The 20,734-nt window shown below is 36.9% G+C and overlaps 1 protein-coding gene across 1 annotated transcript; it reads left to right on the top strand.

Moving 5' to 3' along the window:
* The first annotated feature begins 1,148 nt into the window (after positions 1 to 1,148).
* Positions 1,149 to 20,656, top strand: LOC128182912 (uncharacterized). Its single transcript, XM_052851690.1, has 8 exons — positions 1,149 to 2,000; positions 8,937 to 9,032; positions 9,656 to 9,844; positions 10,125 to 10,187; positions 10,787 to 10,934; positions 17,701 to 17,757; positions 19,573 to 19,708; positions 20,183 to 20,656. The coding sequence occupies exons 1-8, from the start codon at positions 1,164 to 1,166 to the stop codon at positions 20,298 to 20,300; spliced, it is 1,644 nt and encodes a 547-aa protein (XP_052707650.1). The 5' UTR covers positions 1,149 to 1,163; the 3' UTR covers positions 20,301 to 20,656.
* The last annotated feature ends 78 nt before the right edge of the window (positions 20,657 to 20,734 follow it).

Below are 20,734 nucleotides of genomic sequence, written 5' to 3' on the forward strand. Positions count from 1 at the left end.
ATCTGTACGTGTAAATACACTACCACCTCATGTTATACATATGTCATACTGATAAGCTGTAAAGCTTAAAGAAATAAAGAATTGAATAGAGAATGTTTGTTCAACAAGGTCAAGTTGTTTATACTTAGGATATAGCATTATTCTTTCCCTAAAAAAAATATCAATTACCGCGGTCTGGACATATATTATTATAGTCTGTTACCTGAAAGTCTATTAAAAGTAAATGAAGAGGTCTACTTATTAAGAAGTGTTTTTTTATATACAGTCAAACGAACATACATTTTACTTGAATTGTTAAATTAATTTTTTCGTCGTTTGACACACCGAGATAATTCACCGATAAATTTAATAAACCCGCCAGACTAGTTCGTGAAGTTCTAGAGATTGGATGTAATCCTCGCCCCTTTATATTTATATCAACTGGTAATTTAAAGGTTCATTGTAAATTAGATGCGTATCCTTTGCTTAACGCGACCTTTGGCCCCGGGCCTACGTTAATGTCGATGCATTTTCCCACCAATGTGCTCGGATCGTTGCGATTTTTTTTATCGTTCATACAGCATTTTTCGGCCGTCAATGCATCGACTCTCAGGTGAACCGAAAAGTGTCAATGGTGAATATACTGTATATAGTTTTCATTTCCCGATTGTTGACACATGTATCGTGGACTTTACCTGTGTGAAAAGAAATTCGGCGGAGTTTAAGACCTGGAAATTAAACATTCAGCAATCGGTGTGTGACAGCGTGTTGTGTGGAGTCGTGGGTTGACAGCGTTTATATAAACCCGTGATTTAACCCCGAGACCCCGTTCTCTAAGACCCGAGCCGGACAGGGGTAGGAGCTTATGAATATGACGGCTGTTTATGCGGTGTTACGGAATTAAAATTCAGCATTACGTAAGTTCTGTACGATTGGATAGGTCCCTGTACTGTATACTGTGTCTGTTCCTCTGTAGATCAATAGTCTGTGTTCTCTACACTGTAACGTTCTGTGTCGTGGGTATTCACTACAGCCGACTCTCCGTGATGTGTCTGAGGGTGAGGATGTGTGTGGTTCTTGGTCTGAGACTTAAACTAAAAAGGAAGTGAAATCATGACATAGGGACAACAAGGTTGTTTTGCTGATTACCGCGGTGAGTGGCGGATTTTCGGGGGTGGGGAGTCATGCCTCCTGTCAGACTTTATGACGTCAATGTCGGGGGGCAGCGGCTGGGGGGCCAGGAGTCGCGGGCGGAGTACGAGAGGACGGTGGAGGTCACCAATGCCCCCGATACCTTCCCTTGCGGACATATTCTCTGTCATAAGTGTATAAGGAGTCACGTGATTCCGAACCGTCGGTCCGTCTGGGAGTGTCCGGTGTGTTCCAAGGAGTCCGACTCCGTCAGTCTACCGGAAGTGACCGGCGGGCATGCATGGGAAGCGGAGGATGAGACTCAGCACATCAAACTGATGTCTAATTACGATCAGATGGTGCAGAAGCTGGGCAGTGTGGACTACTCCTTGAGGAGGCTAAAGGACGAAAAGGTAGAGGCCAAGTCTGTGGGCCTGTCCTATACAACGTGTCCCTGCAGTCTGTGCGGGGAAAATCACGGAACGCTTTCTGTGACGCAGGAGTACAACCAGCTGCGCGTCCAACATTTGCGTCCCAGCTACATCGACCATTTCTTTTACCGACTGTGTACGGGACGCGTCGTGACGTCATTTTACAGCGTGGTGAGTTCTGCCTGCGTATGTGTTCCCTGTACATACAGAGAAATCCATGAACACCCTCACAAATTCCCTGCCATAACCAACAACAATCTTAAGGGCTCTCCGGAAAACGCCTTGGCGGAAGTAGGAAAAGTGGTCACGAGTAGTAACGCCCCCATAGAGGCCCTGCAGGGCAAAAGTGTGATAGAAATTGACCACAACATAAGCATCAAAGAGCGCGCCGATATGTTTACGTTTAATACCACGGCGGACATGATAAAGAGACTGGTTCGGAGGGAGGAGGAGAATTTGGTGAGGATCGCACAGAAACAGGCGAGGGACACGGGCCGACTGTACCACATCAAGGAGAGTAATAGCGTGGAGTACAATATGGGTGAGACGGTCGTGTGAGTGAGGCGTGGGTAGTGTAACTTACAATGTAGGTTGTTCATGATTGCGTGGAATTTATCTAATACCGTGTGATATTAAATCAATTCTTAAACAGGATTTAGAAAACAAAAAGAATTATCGCGTGGCTTGAATTCTTCTTTAGGTTTATATAATTGTGATATGATAAGAAGGGACTCCTATGCTGCTGTCCTGGTGGGGTTAAGCATTCTTTGGATTTATTAATGACGTAATAAGAATGGATCCCTATTTCTGGTATCGTGTCCATTTTGTGATAATGTTATTGTCGTCCTGCGGCATGTGGTTCATATTGAAATGAACACCGAAACACTGTACAATTTAGAATGCCGAGACTGTCACCAGAGAGCTTCAGAATGATCATATTTAAAGCAGAACTTGTTTTTCTTCTTCTTTGAGGTCGTTTATGACAAGAAAAAAAACATTAAAGAAAAACAGTTTATCTGCGCCGCTTGGTAAGAGCAATGGCTTGGAACAGTAAACGTCTGTGATATTACTTCAATATAATGTCTTGATGGTTGTGAAGATACTCGCCACCTTGGGTGACCCTTGAAAGCAAGGGGCTGCGTGCACTTGCAGCGTGCAAGGGGTGTCATGAGATAAAAGCGTGTGCTACAAAACAATAAAAACAATCATATACACCAACTAAGACGCTAAAAAGCAAAAACACACTAACAGACAAACAAACGCATTGACAAAAAAAAACACATTAACATACAAACTGCAAATAATTATTCTCTCCTCTTGTAGCTTTTTTAGGACATTTTATTTGTTTTTGGGTTGTTTTTTTTTGGGCATGATAAGCAGAAATTTACGTTTTCAAGCTACAGACCCTGAAACGTGCTACTACACCAGTTGCACGGTTCGGTTCGGTACGCTTTTTGTACAAAGAGGTCCCATGCATCATACATGTACATTATTTAAAAGAAACCTTGATACGATATGTTTTGAATTTAGCCATCCTACAGACCTACAGTGAAATTTGCATTCAAACATTGTGGAAAATGTTAGTGTTTGAATTACGTGTTGTCTACTTTGTTTGATTCAGCCAATCAAATAATTTAAAATTGGACGAAACTGACAAACTATAAACTAAAATTATTGTATTCAACTCAGATACGTGAACAAATACTGCAACTAAAATACATATGCATTCTGTAAAGTTTGTACATGTTTATAATTATTGCTGATCTTCTTTAATACCTATGGTGCTTGTTTACATATACACATATCTCTTTAGTATAAATAGGATGTCAACACAAATTATGAATTAATGCAAATTTATGCATGTATTTATTTTCTTGTGTACAAATAAAGTCGTTAGAGTTCAGAATATTTACACTGAACGTTTAGCAGAATGTCTCGATCCTTACCGCTTTTAGTTTTTATATTGTTCAGTTATACTATTGCAATTCTCTGTTTACGTTGTTTTGTTTATATAATACGTACTGATTTGAAGAAAATCAGAACTTTTTTTTTAAAATGTCTCAAAATATAATCAGAATCGGTATATATTTATTGTCTCGGCCAGATCTCAAAATCTCAAGATAATAATTATAATATCAATATTTATGCATTCTTTTTATATAACAATTTGTTTAACTGGTTTTTTTTTAAATTTATGTTTATTATTTAATTAAAAGAATTAAGGCTGCACTTATCATCATACGGGGGATGCTCGTATATATATGGGAGTTATTAGGCGCACTTGCCTATTGAGTTGTTCATTAGATTGCAGCTCTACATCATTGCGAGATGTCATCCTTTGGATTTGAGCTGAATTAATAGTTTGTATTGTTCTGTACATGTATTATGATAATACTATAGTAATCGTGTTTTCACTTTATTTTTTTTTTTTTACAAAATTACTTATACTAGCATGTCAATACAGTGATAAGGTTGTTGTCTATAAACAAAACTATTGTTAACGTTTTTTAAAACAATTTTTTTTTTCATTTGTCTCATGTATTTATATTCTGACTTTTAATTGATTGATAAACTTGTCATATACCAACGAACAAACTTTACTGTACTGTTTTACGTGTACCATCATTTATCTTTTTATTCTTTAGACAAAGGGAGTGTTTATTTATTCAGTGACGGTGTAAGTAAGTGAGTTGTTTCTGTTGTCTTATTTCATCAATTTCGTGTGTTTTATGAGTTATCGTTGCTGACTCACCATGAATTTCGCTGAATCATTATTTCTGTATATATACAACAGCTATCTTTTGATGTATAAAAAACCCGGATCCGTAATCAGATGACAGATGTTTGTGAATGAATGTTTATATTGTTTTCAGGGCACAAAGATTTGTTGGCATTAAAATGTTATCAATTTAATTTTGAGCTGTTGAAATTCTTGCTTAAAAGTGCATGTTTATTAAGAACCAATGAAGTATACAGGTTGTATCAGGTCTCACAGGTATAGAGTGGGCTTCAATGTAAGATTTACAGGTGTAGTGGTATAGAGTGGGCTTCAATGTAAGATTTACAGGTGTAGTGGTATAGAGTGGGCTTCAATGTAAGATTTACAGGTGTAGTGGTATAGAGTGGGCTTCAATCTAAGATTTACAAGTGTAGTGGTATAGAGTGGGCTTCAATATAAGATTTACAAGTGTAGTGGTATAGAGTGGGCTTCAATGTAAGATTTACAAGTGTAGTGGTATAGAGTGGGCTTCAATGTAAGATTTACAGGTGTAGTGGTATAGAGTGGGCTTCAATGTAAGATTTACAGGTGTAGTGGTATAGAGTGGGCTTCAATGTAAGATTTACAAGTGTAGTGGTATAGAGTGGGCTTCAATGTAAGATTTACAAGTGTAGTGGTATAGAGTGGGCTTCAATGTAAGATTTACAGGTGTAGTGGTATAGAGTGGGCTTCAATGTAAGATTTACAGGTGTAGTGGTATAGAGTGGGCTTCAATGTAAGATTTACAAGTGTAGTGGTATAGAGTGGGCTTCAATATAAGATTTACAAGAGTAGTGGTATAGAGTGGGCTTCAATATAAGATTTACAAGTGTAGTGGTATAGAGTGGGCTTCAATGTAAGATTTACAGGTGTAGTGGTATAGAGTGGGCTTTAATGTAAGATTTACAGGTGTAGTGGTATAGAGTGGGCTTCAATGTAAGATTTACAAGTGTAGTGGTATAGAGTGGGCTTCAATGTAAGATTTACAAGTGTAGTGGTATAGAGTGGGCTTCAATGTAAGATTTACAAGTGTAGTGGTATAGAGTGTGCTTCAATGTAAGATTTACAAGTGTAGTGGTATAGAGTGGGCTTCAATGTAAGATTTACAGGTGTAATGGTATTTCATATATATACAAACATCATACTGAATGAAATGATTAACACTACACAATCTACCGGTACTCGCATATCTCTTTCTCTGTGTAAGAGAGATATATATATATATATATATATATATATATATATATATATATATATATATATATATATATATATATATATATATATATATATATATATATATATATATATATACTTAAATAAATAAAACAGAATGCGACAGTCCAAATTAAATAAATTGTTTACTGTTAGCGCTTTCAGCCATGTCGGCTCTTCAGACAGTTATAACTATTTAAGTATTTTTTGCTGTACCAAGGCTTTATTTATCTACATATATATATATATATATATATATATATATATATATATATATATATATATATATATATATATGCCAAATACAGTTAATTCAATCCTGTTTGAGAGAAAAGAAAAATCAGATATAGTTTGAGAATTAATCTAGCTTCTATTATATACACTGTATATCAGGTTCTGGGCAGCACTGATATCCATCAAAATCGGACTCTCTCAGACAAACCATGCAATAACGAAACTAATGACATTCAAAGGCAGCTAGTGTATCAAACTTGTACGATGTATGCTTTTTTTAATTCCTACACTTAATTCTAACTGGTCTCGTTTGTAATACAACTCGAACGGTATTCTACATACATGTAAATCATATACACAATACCTACAGTGTATATTTATGCAGAGGTCTCATATATTTGACCACCAAACATAAACTCTTCACCGAGGAACACCACAGCAGTATTTCAACTCTCTCTCTCTCTCTCTCTCTCTCTCTCTCTCTCTCTCTCTCTCTCTCTCTCTCTCTCTCTCTCTCTCTCTCTCTGGCCTAGAACTGGTTCCTATTAATCCTAAGTCTGCCCTTAGACAAACATATATCACTTTCAGCGACTCGGATATTAGTCGGTTATATTAACCTTTAACTGGATCTTTTGTAGTAAAAGTTGACAGAGCTAGATAAATAGTGTTCTATCTACAAGACATAGAACGGGCCACCGTGAACCGACCTTGTCTTGCACCCCACCCCCCCCCCCCCCCCAAACTAGTTTGCCAGTTTTGACTTGCTTCCAACTACTTATCAGAGAAACTTGTGTAACTTTGGGTGGGCCACTTTGAGAAACTAATCAAGTATTGGGAACAATCTGAGGGACCGGTTCAACGTATGGATTATGATACATGTAGAAAGTGCACGCCGACATTTATGGCATGTATATATACATGGAGTTATAGTACTTTGATTTGTTGACATTCTTTTATTCATCAATTAATTCAATGTTTTATTTCGCGCGCGTCTCTGAGGAAACATTTAGATTAAAGTATATATTGTATTGGTTATATACATGTATATACATCGATTCATGTAAAGAATCTGGTATATATTAATAAACATAAAAATGGAATTGTTGTAACAATCTTGTGGAAATTATTATTTCCATATTGAATATCGTATTCGATTGATTTGTAAATTGCAAAAACTTAAATAAGGTATTTTTTGTCTTCTTGTTATCAGCCTGGAGGGATTGAAGTTTTCTGTTATAAATATCCGTAAAACTGTAAAAATTTCTTTGTGATGGGCACAGAATTCTGCACAGATAACCTTAAAACAGGTGTCTGAGATCAAACTTTACAACATTTCACCCAATCGTCAAGCCCGCGTCACCCATTGCCTATGTTTTCACTCGCTTATTGAGGAAATGAAGGAGGGTTTTTTTGAAATTTAAGAGTGTATAAAAATCTAAGAATTATAAATCTAGAATCTATAGCAGTAGTCAACACGTTGCGCCGAGTTCAACATGAAACACAAACAGAATCTCCTCCATTAAAAGTTGTAAACCCTTTCATCATAGTGACGCTATTTTGCACATTTAGATGTCACCCACTTAAATTGCTGTCCCCCTTTCGCTTTGATCTTTGTCGTTTTCAGGTTTTGATAAATTGCTAACTATTTTTAGTTTCCGTCTCCTTGATAAAAATTTAAGAGGGCTATTATCAGTAATAAATTAAATTCACACCTGTCGATCTCACCTGCATTTTCATTCATGAATATAGGACCAAAGGTGGGTAAATATATACTCATGCATCTTATACTCAGGCAACCTGTCATGTTTTATGAAGAAGAATCAATATTAAGACAATGCTTCTCGAGATGATTTCGATATTATCAGATTTAAATCTCTAAATTAAATGTGTAATGAATTGGTTAAAATTAATAGGTGTACCGATATTATTAAATTACGTACGGATTGTGCAGGTTAACATTGCAGATAAAACATTGACTGATAACGGTATGTGCATGCAAAAAATGTCTCAGACATGTGCGGATCTGGAGAAGGGGTGGGTTCGGACCCCCCTTCCTCGATCCCTCCCTGGAAACTAAAAACTAGTAAATTCACAAATAAGTCTCGGACCCCCATCCCGGGCAAACACAATTATCCCTCAGACCACCCCCCCCCCCCCCCGATCATTATTAAGATTACTATAGAAATATCTCATTTATTTTCATTACTTTTGTAAATATTCATGATTTTCCTGCAAATTCCATGTTTTGTCATTTTTGAATTTTATCGCACCACAACGGTATCGTGTAAATCAAATTTATGAAAAAAATACAAATCCTTTTTACAGCTTCCCGTTAAATGTTACATGGTTCTATTTTTTTCTCACTAATGACTTTGGGGCGACATGATACAAGTAGATTACTATGAATCAAAAATATTGTTAGGGTAAGAAATACACATTGCATGCAAGTCAAATACATGACTTTGAAATAAATGCGCGCGCGTGTGTATTTTGGTGGTCTTACCTTGCTTGTGCAGAGATTTTTCGTGGGGGGGGGGGGGGGGGGGGGGGGGGGGTGATTGTGTACATCGGAGTCTACACTGAGTAAACAAAAAGGTTTGATATGCACATAACATTTATGTACAATCAAAATTATTGTTTTTTCACAGATACGCCATATAGGCTATTTTATGTAGAAAAATCCGAGGACACGGTTGTCAAATATGAAATAAATGATTGTTCAGAGATAAAAAAAAATTATAAACAAAACTGCAGTTGCAATTTTTCGAAGTTTTCTTGTAGAACTGGGGAAATATTTGCTTATACGTTTAATTTTCAATAAAAAGTTTACCAATGTACACTAATAGGTGGTGTTAATAACATCGGGTTCGATGTTGTGAGTTTTTAACAACCGGATGTAAACAAGGTTTCCAAGGCAAACACAAACCATCATGTCGGGAAAAGAGGTGCAAAAGCTGGAGATTTATGGATTGCTAAATGATGTCAACTTCCAAAGAGCTAGGTTTTGTGCAGAGGTAATACTTTTATCATTTAAGTAATCTTTTTGTATGCTGTATTCAGAGAAACGACACTGGGTCTTTGGTTTCATGTCCTGTTTGTGTTTCGAATTTTCTCAGATGCTGTTGATTATCTTTTTCCAAGTTACATGTACATGTATAGTGATTTTACCCGTGTTATTTTCCTTTCAGGATCTTACAAAAAAGATTCCAGACGTATTCAAAGATGCAGTTATACAGGGAATGTTAGAATTTGAATGGGATCTTTTTATTGAAGCCAAACGCAAAGTAAGTATACAGTACATATGCATTGTATTAGCTTTGCTCACTCAGTGTCTTAATAATGTCAAAGTGATTTCTCAATTAAATTCAAACCTTTTCAATAACCGCATGGTTTGAGGTTTCTCCTATAATGATGACTTCATGCTTAACATACAGAACATAAAATAGCATAATATAACAATAGATATAGGCTAGGTGGTCAACAAACCAGCCATCAGATTTACCGTAAATTTTTGGATAGGGTTTTTCAATTAGCTATGAATTATGTGAATTTCATACTGTAGATTCCAAATTAAAAACAAGGAATTAATATCCACATAAAATCACAAAATTAAAAGCACATCTCCAAGATTTTAAATTCTAGCTTTTATCCTGTTTATTTTTCGGATAGATCTTTGCAAACTTACTGAAACTGTGATAAAAATTCTTGCAATTTGATTCAAAACAGTTGAATTGCAAAATTTACATCCTCATGTAAAATAAGGAATCTACAGTATAATTCAGCTGTAATATTTGAAGAGTTTCCTATATCTTTATACTGACAGCTCTTCTTAAGGAAATCAATACAGACTAAAAATTACCACTGCAAATCAAGCTCTCTTAAGCTTCAATCACCAATTGATTTTCAGGAGTTGAGGGGAGAGACGTGGACCTTTGAGGAGAAGGCTATCTGCTTCAGTAATGGTCAGCTCATTGGGGGACCCGATGATTTCGTGATCTGGGCCGAGGACAACTTTAACTTTGAGGAGTTCCGTCCCCTACCTCTCTACGAGACGCTAAGGGAGGAAGCTTATATCTCACATCTCAGCTCCAAAAACGTGAGCCATCTCACAACTGGATTTTAATTTTATATGATGTGTCCATAGCTGAATATCAAATGATAAAATATTCAATCCTAATAATTAACCTCAACTTGTTAATGTATTAACAATATAACAAGTATATACAAATACATGTGTATATCAAAACAGGGGTCAAGAAATTTTATTGATCGAGAGTTTGAACAGCTACTAGTTCTTGAATATCATGATAATTTATCAATTTTCATTCTTCATGCAGTCACCATTTTAATCAGATTATTGTTGATTGCATTTTCAGCATGATTATGTTTACCTAGATGTGTCTATAGGAGGGGAGGCGGCAGGGAGGCTTGTTATTGAGGTAAACCCAGTCAGCATTATTGTTAATTTCCTATAACATGTCAAACAAATGACTATACTAGCTCATACCTAATCCATATTCTGTAGATTCCATATTAAACGTGAGGAATTAATATCTGCGTAAAATTGCAAGACGCAATTATATATAAACCATCACAGATTTTAAATTCTTGCTTTTATTTTTTAGACAGTTTTGAGCTATATGAAATTACAACAAAAAATTGGTGCTGCCAATTTTATATTCTCCCAAGTTGATACAAAACAGTCTAATCGCAAAAAATATGTACTAAATAAATGTAAAATAAGGAATTTACAAGATATTCTAGCTGCTGGTCGGAAAAAATTTGGATGGACATGCAACCAGGTCCCCCATCCATTTTTTTTTTTACACCAGGAGCTTCTGACATGCAGCTCATACACATTTATGCGAGCCACAGGCAGCATTTTTCTTTTCTTTGCTGCTACATGTACAAATCTCATAATGGATAAATTGTTTTCAGTTCAAGAGGAGATAACTCTGCTATGTTTACATGGAGATGTCTTAAGCCTTGTCTCCCTGGGGTTTCTATGCTATTAGTTGGATCTTTCTTTGTGTTGTAGTTATTCTCTGACATCGTCCCACGGTCCTGTGAGAACTTCAAGGCCCTGTGTACCGGAGAGAAAGGAAAGTCGGAGTCGGACTACACACTACATTACCTAAACACACTGTTTCACAGGGTGGTCCGAAACGGGTGGATCCAAGGGGGTGGTAGGTTAATCATTACATATTTAATATTGTCAGTTACCAATGAAATGTAGATACAGCGTGTGGTAAGTTTATCATTTAAGCATTTAATGCTTATTTTTGGATGTCGTCGGTCCTATGACACACCAAGCGGTGCAGACAAATTGAATACCCGCGCGTTAGCGCAGTGTGATAATTTGTCTGCGCCGTATTGGTGCGTCATAGGACTGACGACATCCAAAAATAAGCATTCAATGCTTATATTTATATTTTCATACTGATATCTATTTGTATGAAATATTGTGTATCGCCGCTATAAAGCTATTATTTGCGCTCTTAGTCATAGAAATGAAACATACATGGAACAGCCATATTAACATGTTATTTAGTTAGCTTACACGACCAAAAATATAGTGCCAGAAACTTTGTGGATAAAAATCTTTTTTATTAAGGATTAGATATATATTAATGATTGTTTTTCAAAAGTACATATCAAATTGGTTATGTAAGATTGAAAGTTTCATTTAATCTTACAAAATTTAATATACTCAAAACACATGAAGACGTTTATATTTTTGCACATGGCGCATGAATTATCAAAGTGTACTCATGGAAAATTGAACGTCGCAGATTTCCAATGCAAAGATAAGGAGAAATATATATACACTGAATGTAAATATATTACTTATTGAGTTAACCGATGAAGGGTGTACATAGGGAATGTGTATCTGACTTTATCGTACCTTCTGATAATTTGTAAGGAAATCATTGGTTAACAGCAGATACGTGGAGACCATGTATATTCCATTACACATTCAGTATGAAAAATAACTCCCTTTGAGCATTATGACGTAATTCTAAAGAGTATTATGACGTCAGGTTTGTATCCAAATTAATTGAAACTTGTAACTTTGTTTCAAAATGCTTGATTTTAATGTTTACTGTAAATTCCTAATTCTACGCAAGGAATTAATATCCACGTAAAATTGTAAAGTCCGTTTGCGAATAATTTTCGGACATCTGTAAACTACATGAAACTATGATAAAATTTTGGCATTTGCAATTTTATGTTCTTGCCATTTGATGGAAAACCATTGAATTGCGGAATTAATTAAGTACTCGCTTAAAATAAGGAATCTACAGTATTAACTTATCTTTATGTCATTAACACAAAGGCAGTCAGTAAGATATAATCATTACATAGTCATGTAGTGACCGGGTATGGGATGATACCTGGTTAGTAAATTCCATACCTGACTCAGCTTTGCCTCGCCAGGTATGAAATTTACTAGCCAGGTATCATCCCGTACCTGCATCACTACATGACTATGAAACTTACTGAATTAAACGATGAAGGGTGTATATATAAGGGATGTGTATCATTACTTATTGAGTTACTGGTGAGGGCTGGATTTAGTGGAGTTGTAAGTTTATCATTACTGAGTTAGTGATGAGGGCTGGATTTAGTGGGGTGGTAAGTTTATCATTACTGAGTTAGTGATGAGGGCTGGATTTAGTGGGGTGGTAAGTTTATCAATACTGAGTTACTGATGAGGGCTGGATTTAGTGGGGTTGTAAGTTTATCATTACTGAGTTAGTGATGAGGGCTGGATTTAGTGGGGTGGTAAGTTTATCAATACTGAGTTACTGATGAGGGCTGGATTTAGTGGGGTTGTAAGTTTATCATTACTGAGTTAGTGATGAGGGCTGGATTTAGTGGGGTGGTAAGTTTATCATTACTGAGTTAGTGATGAGGACTGGATTTAGTGGGGTGGTAAGTTTATGATCATTACTGAGTTAGTGATGAGGGCTGGATTTAGTGGGGTGGTAAGTTTATCATTACTGAGTTAGTGATGAGGACTGGATTTAGTGGGGTGGTAAGTTTATCATTACTGAGTTAGTGATGAGGGCTGGATTTAGTGGGGTTGTAATTTTATCATTACTGAGTTACTGATGAGGGCTGGATTTAGTGGGGTGGTAAGTTTATCATTACTGAGTTAGTGATGAGGGCTGGATTTAGTGGGGTTGTAAGTTTATCATTACTGAGTTACTGTTGAGGGCTGGATTTAGTGGGGTGGTAAGTTTATCATTACTGAGTTAGTGATGAGGGCTGGATTTAGTGGAGTTGTAAGTTTATCATTACTGAGTTAGTGATGAGGGCTGGATTTAGTGGGGTGGTAAGTTTATCATTACTGAGTTAGTGATGAGGGCTGGATTTAGTGGGGTGGTAAGTTTATCATTACTGAGTTAGTGATGAGGGCTGGATTTAGTGGGGTTGTAAGTTTATCATTACTGAGTTACTGGTGAGGGCTGGATTTAGTGGAGTTGTAAGTTTATCATTACTGAGTTACTGATGAGGGCTGGATTTAGTGGGGTGGTAAGTTTATCATTACTGAGTTACTGATGAGGGCTGGATTTAGTGGGGTTGTAAGTTTATCACTACTGAGTTACTGATGAGGGCTGGATTTAGTGGGGTGGTAAGTTTATCATTACTGAGTTACTGGTGAGGGGTGGATTTAGTGGGGTTGTAAGTTTATCATTACTGAGTTAGTGATGAGGGCTGGATTTAGTGGGGTTGTAAGTTTATGATCATTACTGAGTTAGTGATGAGGGCTGGATTTAGTGGGGTGGTAAGTTTATGATCATTACTGAGTTAGTGATGAGGGCTGGATTTAGTGGAGTGGTAAGTTTATCATTACTGAGTTAGTGATGAGGGCTGGATTTAGTGGAGTGGTAAGTTTATCATTACTGAGTTACTGATGAGGGCTGGATTTAGTGGAGTTGTAAGTTTATTATTACTGAGTTACTGATGAGGGGTGGATTTAGTGGGGTGGTAAGTTTATCATTACTGAGTTAGTGATGAGGGCTGGATTTAGTGGAGTGGTAAGTTTATCATTACTGAGTTAGTGATGAGGGCTGGATTTAGTGGGGTGGTAAGTTTATCATTACTGAGTTAGTGATGAGGGCTGGATTTAGTGGGGTTGTAAGTTTATCATTACTGAGTTACTGATGAGGGCTGGATTTAGTGGGGTTGTAAGTTTATCATTACTGAGTTAGTGATGAGGACTGGATTTAGTGGGGTTGTAATTTTATCACTACTGAGTTAGTGATGAGGGGTGGATTTAGTGGGGTTGTAAGTTTATCATTACTGAGTTAGTGATGAGGACTGGATTTAGTGGGGTTGTAATTTTATCACTACTGAGTTAGTGATGAGGGGTGGATTTAGTGGGGTTGTAAGTTTATCATTACTGAGTTAGTGATGAGGGCTGGATTTAGTGGGGTTGTAAGTTTATCATTACTGAGTTACTGATGAGGGCTGGATTTAGTGGGGTTGTAAGTTTATCATTACTGAGTTAGTGATGAGGACTGGATTTAGTGGGGTTGTAAGTTTATCATTACTGAGTTAGTGATGAGGGCTGGATTTAGTGGGGTTGTAAGTTTATCATTACTGAGTTAGTGATGAGGGCTGGATTTAGTGGGGTGGTAAGTTTATCATTACTGAGTTAGTGATGAGGGCTGGATTTAGTGGGGTGGTAAGTTTATCATTACTGAGTTAGTGATGAGGACTGGATTTAGTGGGGTGGTAAGTTTATCATTACTGAGTTAGTGATGAGGAGTGGATTTAGTGGGGTGGTAAGTTTATCATTACTGAGTTACTGATGAGGGCTGGATTTAGTGGGGTGGTAAGTTTATCATTACTGAGTTAGTGATGAGGGCTGGATTTAGTGGGGTGGTAAGTTTATCATTACTGAGTTAGTGATGAGGGCTGGATTTAGTGGGGTTGTAAGTTTATCATTACTGAGTTAGTGATGAGGGGTGGATTTAGTGGGGTGGTAAGTTTATCATTACTGAGTTAGTGATGAGGGCTGGATTTAGTGGGGTGGTAAGTTTATCATTACTGAGTTACTGATGAGGGCTGGATTTAGTGGGGTGGTAAGTCTATCATTACTGAGTTACTGATGAGGGCTGGATTTAGTGGGGTTGTAAGTTTATCATTACTGAGTTAGTGATGAGGACTGGATTTAGTGGGGTTGTAAGTTTATCATTACTGAGTTAGTGATGAGGGGTGGATTTAGTGGGGTGGTAAGTTTATCATTACTGAGTTAGTGATGAGGGCTGGATTTAGTGGGGTGGTAAGTTTATCATTACTGAGTTAGTGATGAGGACTGGATTTAGTGGGGTTGTAAGTTTATCATTACTGAGTTAGTGATGAGGGCTGGATTTAGTGGGGTGGTAAGTTTATCATTACTGAGTTAGTGATGAGGGCTGGATTTAGTGGGGTTGTAAGTTTATCATTACTGAGTTAGTGATGAGGACTGGATTTAGTGGGGTTGTAATTTTATCATTACTGAGTTAGTGATGAGGGGTGGATTTAGTGGGGTGGTAAGTTTATCATTACTGAGTTAGTGATGAGGGCTGGATTTAGTGGGGTGGTAAGTTTATCATTACTGAGTTACTGGTGAGGTGTGGATTTAGTGGGGTTGTAAGTTAATCATTACTGAGTAACTGATGAGGGCTGGATTTAGTGGGGTGGTAAGTTTATCATTACTGAGTTAGTGATGAGGGCTGGATTTAGTGGGGTGGTAAGTTTATCATTACTGAGTTAGTGATGAGGGCTGGATTTAGTGGGGTTGTAAGTTTATCATTACTGAGTTACTGGTGAGGGCTGGATTTAGTGGGGTTGTAAGTTTATCATTACTGAGTTAGTGATGAGGGGTGGATTTAGTGGGATGGTAAGTTTATCATTACTGAGTTAGTGATGAGGGCTGGATTTAGTGGGGTTGTAAGTTTATCATTACTGAGTTAGTGATGAGGGCTGGATTTAGTGGGGTTGTAAGTTTATCATTACTGAGTTAGTGATGAGGGGTGGATTTAGTGGGGTTGTAAGTTTATCATTACTGAGTTAGTGATGAGGGCTGGATTTAGTGGGGTTGTAATTTTATCATTACTGAGTTAGTGATGAGGGCTGGATTTAGTGGGGTTGTAATTTTATCATTACTGAGTTAGTGATGAGGGCTGGATTTAGTGGGGTTGTAAGTTTATCATTACTGAGTTACTGATGATCAGGGCTGGATTTAGTGGGGTTGTAAGTTTATCAATACTGAGTTAGTGATGAGGGCTGGATTTAGTGGGGTTGTAAGTTTATCATTACTGAGTTAGTGATGAGGGCTGGATTTAGTGGGGTGGTAAGTTTATCAATACTGAGTTACTGATGAGGGCTGGATTTAGTGGGGTGGTAAGTTTATCATTACTGAGTTAGTGATGAGGGCTGGATTTAGTGGGGTTGTAAGTTTATCATTACTGAGTTAGTGATGAGGGCTGGATTTAGTGGAGTTGTAAGTTTATTATTACTGAGTTAGTGATGAGGGCTGGATTTAGTGGGGTGGTAAGTTTATCATTACTGAGTTAGTGATGAGGGCTGGATTTAGTGGGGTTGTAAGTTTATCATTACTGAGTTAGTGATGAGGACTGGATTTAGTGGGGTTGTAAGTTTATCATTACTGAGTTACTGATGAGGGCTGGATTTAGTGGAGTTGTAAGTTTATCATTACTGAGTTAGTGATGAGGGCTGGATTTAGTGGGGTTGTAAGTTTATCATTACTGAGTTAGTGATGAGGGCTGGATTTAGTGGGGTGGTAAGTTTATCAATACTGAGTTACTGATGAGGGCTGGATTTAGTGGGGTGGTAAGTTTATCATTACTGAGTTACTGGTGAGGGCTGGATTTAGTGGGGTTGTAAGTTTATCATTACTGAGTTAGTGATGAGGGCTGGATTTAGTGGGGTTGTAAGTTTATCATTACTGAGTTAGTGATGAGGGCTGGATTTAGTGGGGTGGTAAGTTTATCAATACTGAGTTACTGATGAGGGCTGGATTTAGTGGGGTTGTAATTTTATCATTACTGAGTTAGTGATGAGGGCTGGATTTAGTGGGGTTGTAAGTTTATCATTACTGAGTTAGTGATGAGGGCTGGATTTAGTGGGGTGGTAAGTTTATCATTACTGAGTTACTGGTGAGGGCTGGATTTAGTGGGGTTGTAAGTTTATCATTACTGAGTTAGTGATGAGGGCTGGATTTAGTGGGGTTGTAATTTTATCATTACTGAGTTAGTGATGAGGGCTGGATTTAGTGGGGTTGTAAGTTTATCATTACTGAGTTAGTGATGAGGGCTGGATTTAGTGGGGTTGTAAGTTTATCATTACTGAGTTACTGATGATCAGGGCTGGATTTAGTGGGGTTGTAAGTTTATCAATACTGAGTTAGTGATGAGGGCTGGATTTAGTGGGGTTGTAAGTTTATCATTACTGAGTTAGTGATGAGGGCTGGATTTAGTGGGGTGGTAAGTTTATCATTACTGAGTTACTGATGAGGGCTGGATTTAGTGGGGTGGTAAGTTTATCATTACTGAGTTACTGGTGAGGGCTGGATTTAGTGGGGTTGTAATTTTATCATTACTGAGTTAGTGATGAGGGCTGGATTTAGTGGGGTGGTAAGTTTATCATTACTGAGTTACTGGTGAGGGCTGGATTTAGTGGGGTTGTAAGTTTATCATTACTGAGTTAGTGATGAGGACTGGATTTAGTGGGGTTGTAAGTTTATCATTACTGAGTTAGTGATGAGGACTGGATTTAGTGGGGTTGTAATTTTATCACTACTGAGTTAGTGATGAGGGCTGGATTTAGTGGGGTTGTAAGTCTATCATTACTGAGTTACTGATGAGGGCTGGATTTAGTGGGGTGGTAAGTTTATCATTACTGAGTTAGTGATATCTGTTTGATTCTCCATTGTAGACATTTATCATGGAAGAGGAAATGGAGGGGAGTCTATTTATGGCTATGTGTTTGAAGGTAAGACTCGATCACTTCCTGTTGTATGTACCCCTTATATTTATGGCTATGTGTTTGAAGGTAAGACTCACTTCCTGTTGTATGTACCCCTTACAGGAAACAATGCCATATTTAACTGATAGGTATAAAAAATGCAATCAATGGTATTTCAGTGAAAACTGGAAAATCAATGAATCTTAAGTGCAGTTTCAATCAATGGAAAAACCCAATTATTTTCTCTAAGTGGGTCCTTGATGAACATTAATTATAGAACTTTAAAAGTAACTTCCTTGTGATATATTCATGAGTTAAAAAAATTGTAGTTTACGTTTTTGAGAGAGAGAGAGAGAGAGAGAGAGAGAGAGAGAGAGAGAGAGGACAGGAAGTGGTGTGTTATGGGTCACTGAAATAGAGTTATACCCTGGCCTGGTAATACTACAGATACATGTATCATAATATGACCTTTTACTTCTAATTAATGCCCTTGCTAATCAAAGAATCATACCAGCTTCTGACATTGGGTGACAGCTATATATACAATAAACATCTGACATGTATCTCTGACATCATCCCATGTGAATTTACTGCTTCTAAATATAAGAAATTTGATGCCCACAAATATTAATGAAGCACCGTATTAAATTCACATATAGCCAAAGCTTGGTCTTGGTCTTAGAACCCACCCCCACATCCTTCTGGGCTAAAAATTATCCCTCGGACCACCTTCACTCCTGGAAAAAAATTCTGTGTCCCTGTGTCACAGTGTGAGCTAAAGCAAACATTAACTTGAACAGAATCTATACGCTAATCAAACGAATTCAGGATATCAACAATAGCTATAAAGCTGTGTGTATAGCTATCCCTACTATAGATTTTCAATATGCAATTCAAGAAGGTATCGTTTAGAAATTAATGTTCAACAAATTTTAGAAATGAAATTTAATCCATATACGTATATTATTATAACAGTAACTTCATTCAAAGGGTCCGATCAAGTTGAGTTGCCAGGTGTGGATTATCAGATCAAACACGAAGCGCCAAGTTTGATATTCTGATGATCCCCGCCCGGCAACGAGACGTGATCCAGCTCTTTGGATCAAGTTACTGTTATAATTTTATTATATACTGGCTGGCCCTTGTGTATTTAAAAGTTTTGATAACAAAACCATCTTTTTAAAATCAACTGTATGATGGTTTTTTTAAAATTCTTTTTAAACCTGCTTAAATACAGACGTTATTTATTGCGTACTAGTACATCATGAGTTTCAGGGAGTGGTGTGGTGATCTGGAAAATCAGATCACTCTCTGTAAAATTGACAGTATCAATCAAGAAGGGAAAATTGATGGGTATATAATAAAGTGGTTTATCAAAAAACATCCTCATTTCATATTAGCTGTAGCACAATTTTTTGAGTCGGTCAATTGTGATATTCAGCTCAATAATTATCAAACTTGTTGAATATTGAATGATCATTGTTATATTGGAAAACTATTTCATTTTATATGTAAACACTTTGTGATACTTAACTTGATATATTTTACATCAAAGTATGTTGTTTGTTGTTTTTTGAAGTATTTTCCTATAAATATTTTAACAAAATTGTTCAGTTTAAAGTTTTTTTTGCATGTTCCTGTTGATGGTCAAGTAGATACATGGTTTAATTGATTTGATTTGGATTAAATAAAATTTAATTGGTTTTAAGCTTTCGATGTATCTAGGTACCCGGTACTGTAAATTTTCTCCATGCATAAATGTAAACTTTTACAGTATACTGTACATAAAATGTTCAAATGTTGCCAAATTATTAATATTGTGGTTTTTTTTTATTTTCCCAGATGAGAACTTTGCGGTGCCTCATTTGCGGCGGGGAATGGTGGGATTTGCTAACAAAGGACGCCACACGAACGGCTCCCAATTCTACATCACACTACAACCCACCAAGTGGATGGACACCAAATATGTGGCGTTCGGGTAATTCCTGTCTCTTGATTTATTGATATTTGTTGTTTTCAGTCCTGTAGAGAATATTTCACACATAACAATTACCCCCAAGTGTATGAACACAAAATACATGGCATTCCAGAGTAACTCTCATTTCTGATTCATCATTCGTTGTTTGATGTCCTTTAGAGAATGTTTCATACATTTCAATGATCATTCTCTAGACTAAATCTATTGTGGCATAGTGTTTCTGGTTTGAATGACCCAGAAGAATACAAATCAGAAATCAGGCTTACATTTGCATGCAAACAAGAAAGTTTGATATTTATCGGAAATGTTTGAACCCTGCATCTTGCATGACTTAATGTTGTAAACATATTGCAAGAGTTTTTACTGTATACCAATGTTTAATTGTGATTGACTTTTACTTGATGCATAAGGCCATAAATGTTTACAATTTACCCACTTTGTTGTTGGTTTTATTTTATATTGTTGTTTCTGTAGACAAGTGATTGAGGGAACACAGACTCTGAAAAAGATGGAGGAACAGGACACGATGAACGAGCGGCCGACCAAGGACATCAAGATCACCGACTGTGGGGTGCTACAGTTCCAGTTCTGAGAGCGAGGCTCACTGTGTATACAAATGAATCCTCCAGATACGGGGGTTGGGAGAGAAGGGGGTGGGGTGGGGGGAGGGTTACTGTTAATATGAATTTGGATTACAGCGCTGTTTATACAGATCTGGAACAATACGCTACTGTGATCAAAATTTCATAAAACATTACATCAAACTCAAGATTCTTTACGATGTTATAGTGTACTTGTATTTATATCATTAAGTTTTGTATTTTGAAGATTATATTCATTAAATCTCAGAATTGATGAAATAACTGACTTAGGTATTTTTTTTTGCAAGAGGATTTTTGTGAAATTGAACAAATTATAAAATATAACAACAGCAATATTTGTTCTTCATTTTTAAGAGAAACCAAACTGTGTTTGCAATTTTGGACATGCATTCTTCATAAAGTGTATGATAAAGATCACATGGAA

Source organism: Crassostrea angulata, chromosome 5, assembly GCF_025612915.1.
Source record: "Crassostrea angulata isolate pt1a10 chromosome 5, ASM2561291v2, whole genome shotgun sequence".
Taxonomy (NCBI): Eukaryota; Metazoa; Mollusca; class Bivalvia; order Ostreida; family Ostreidae; genus Magallana; species Magallana angulata.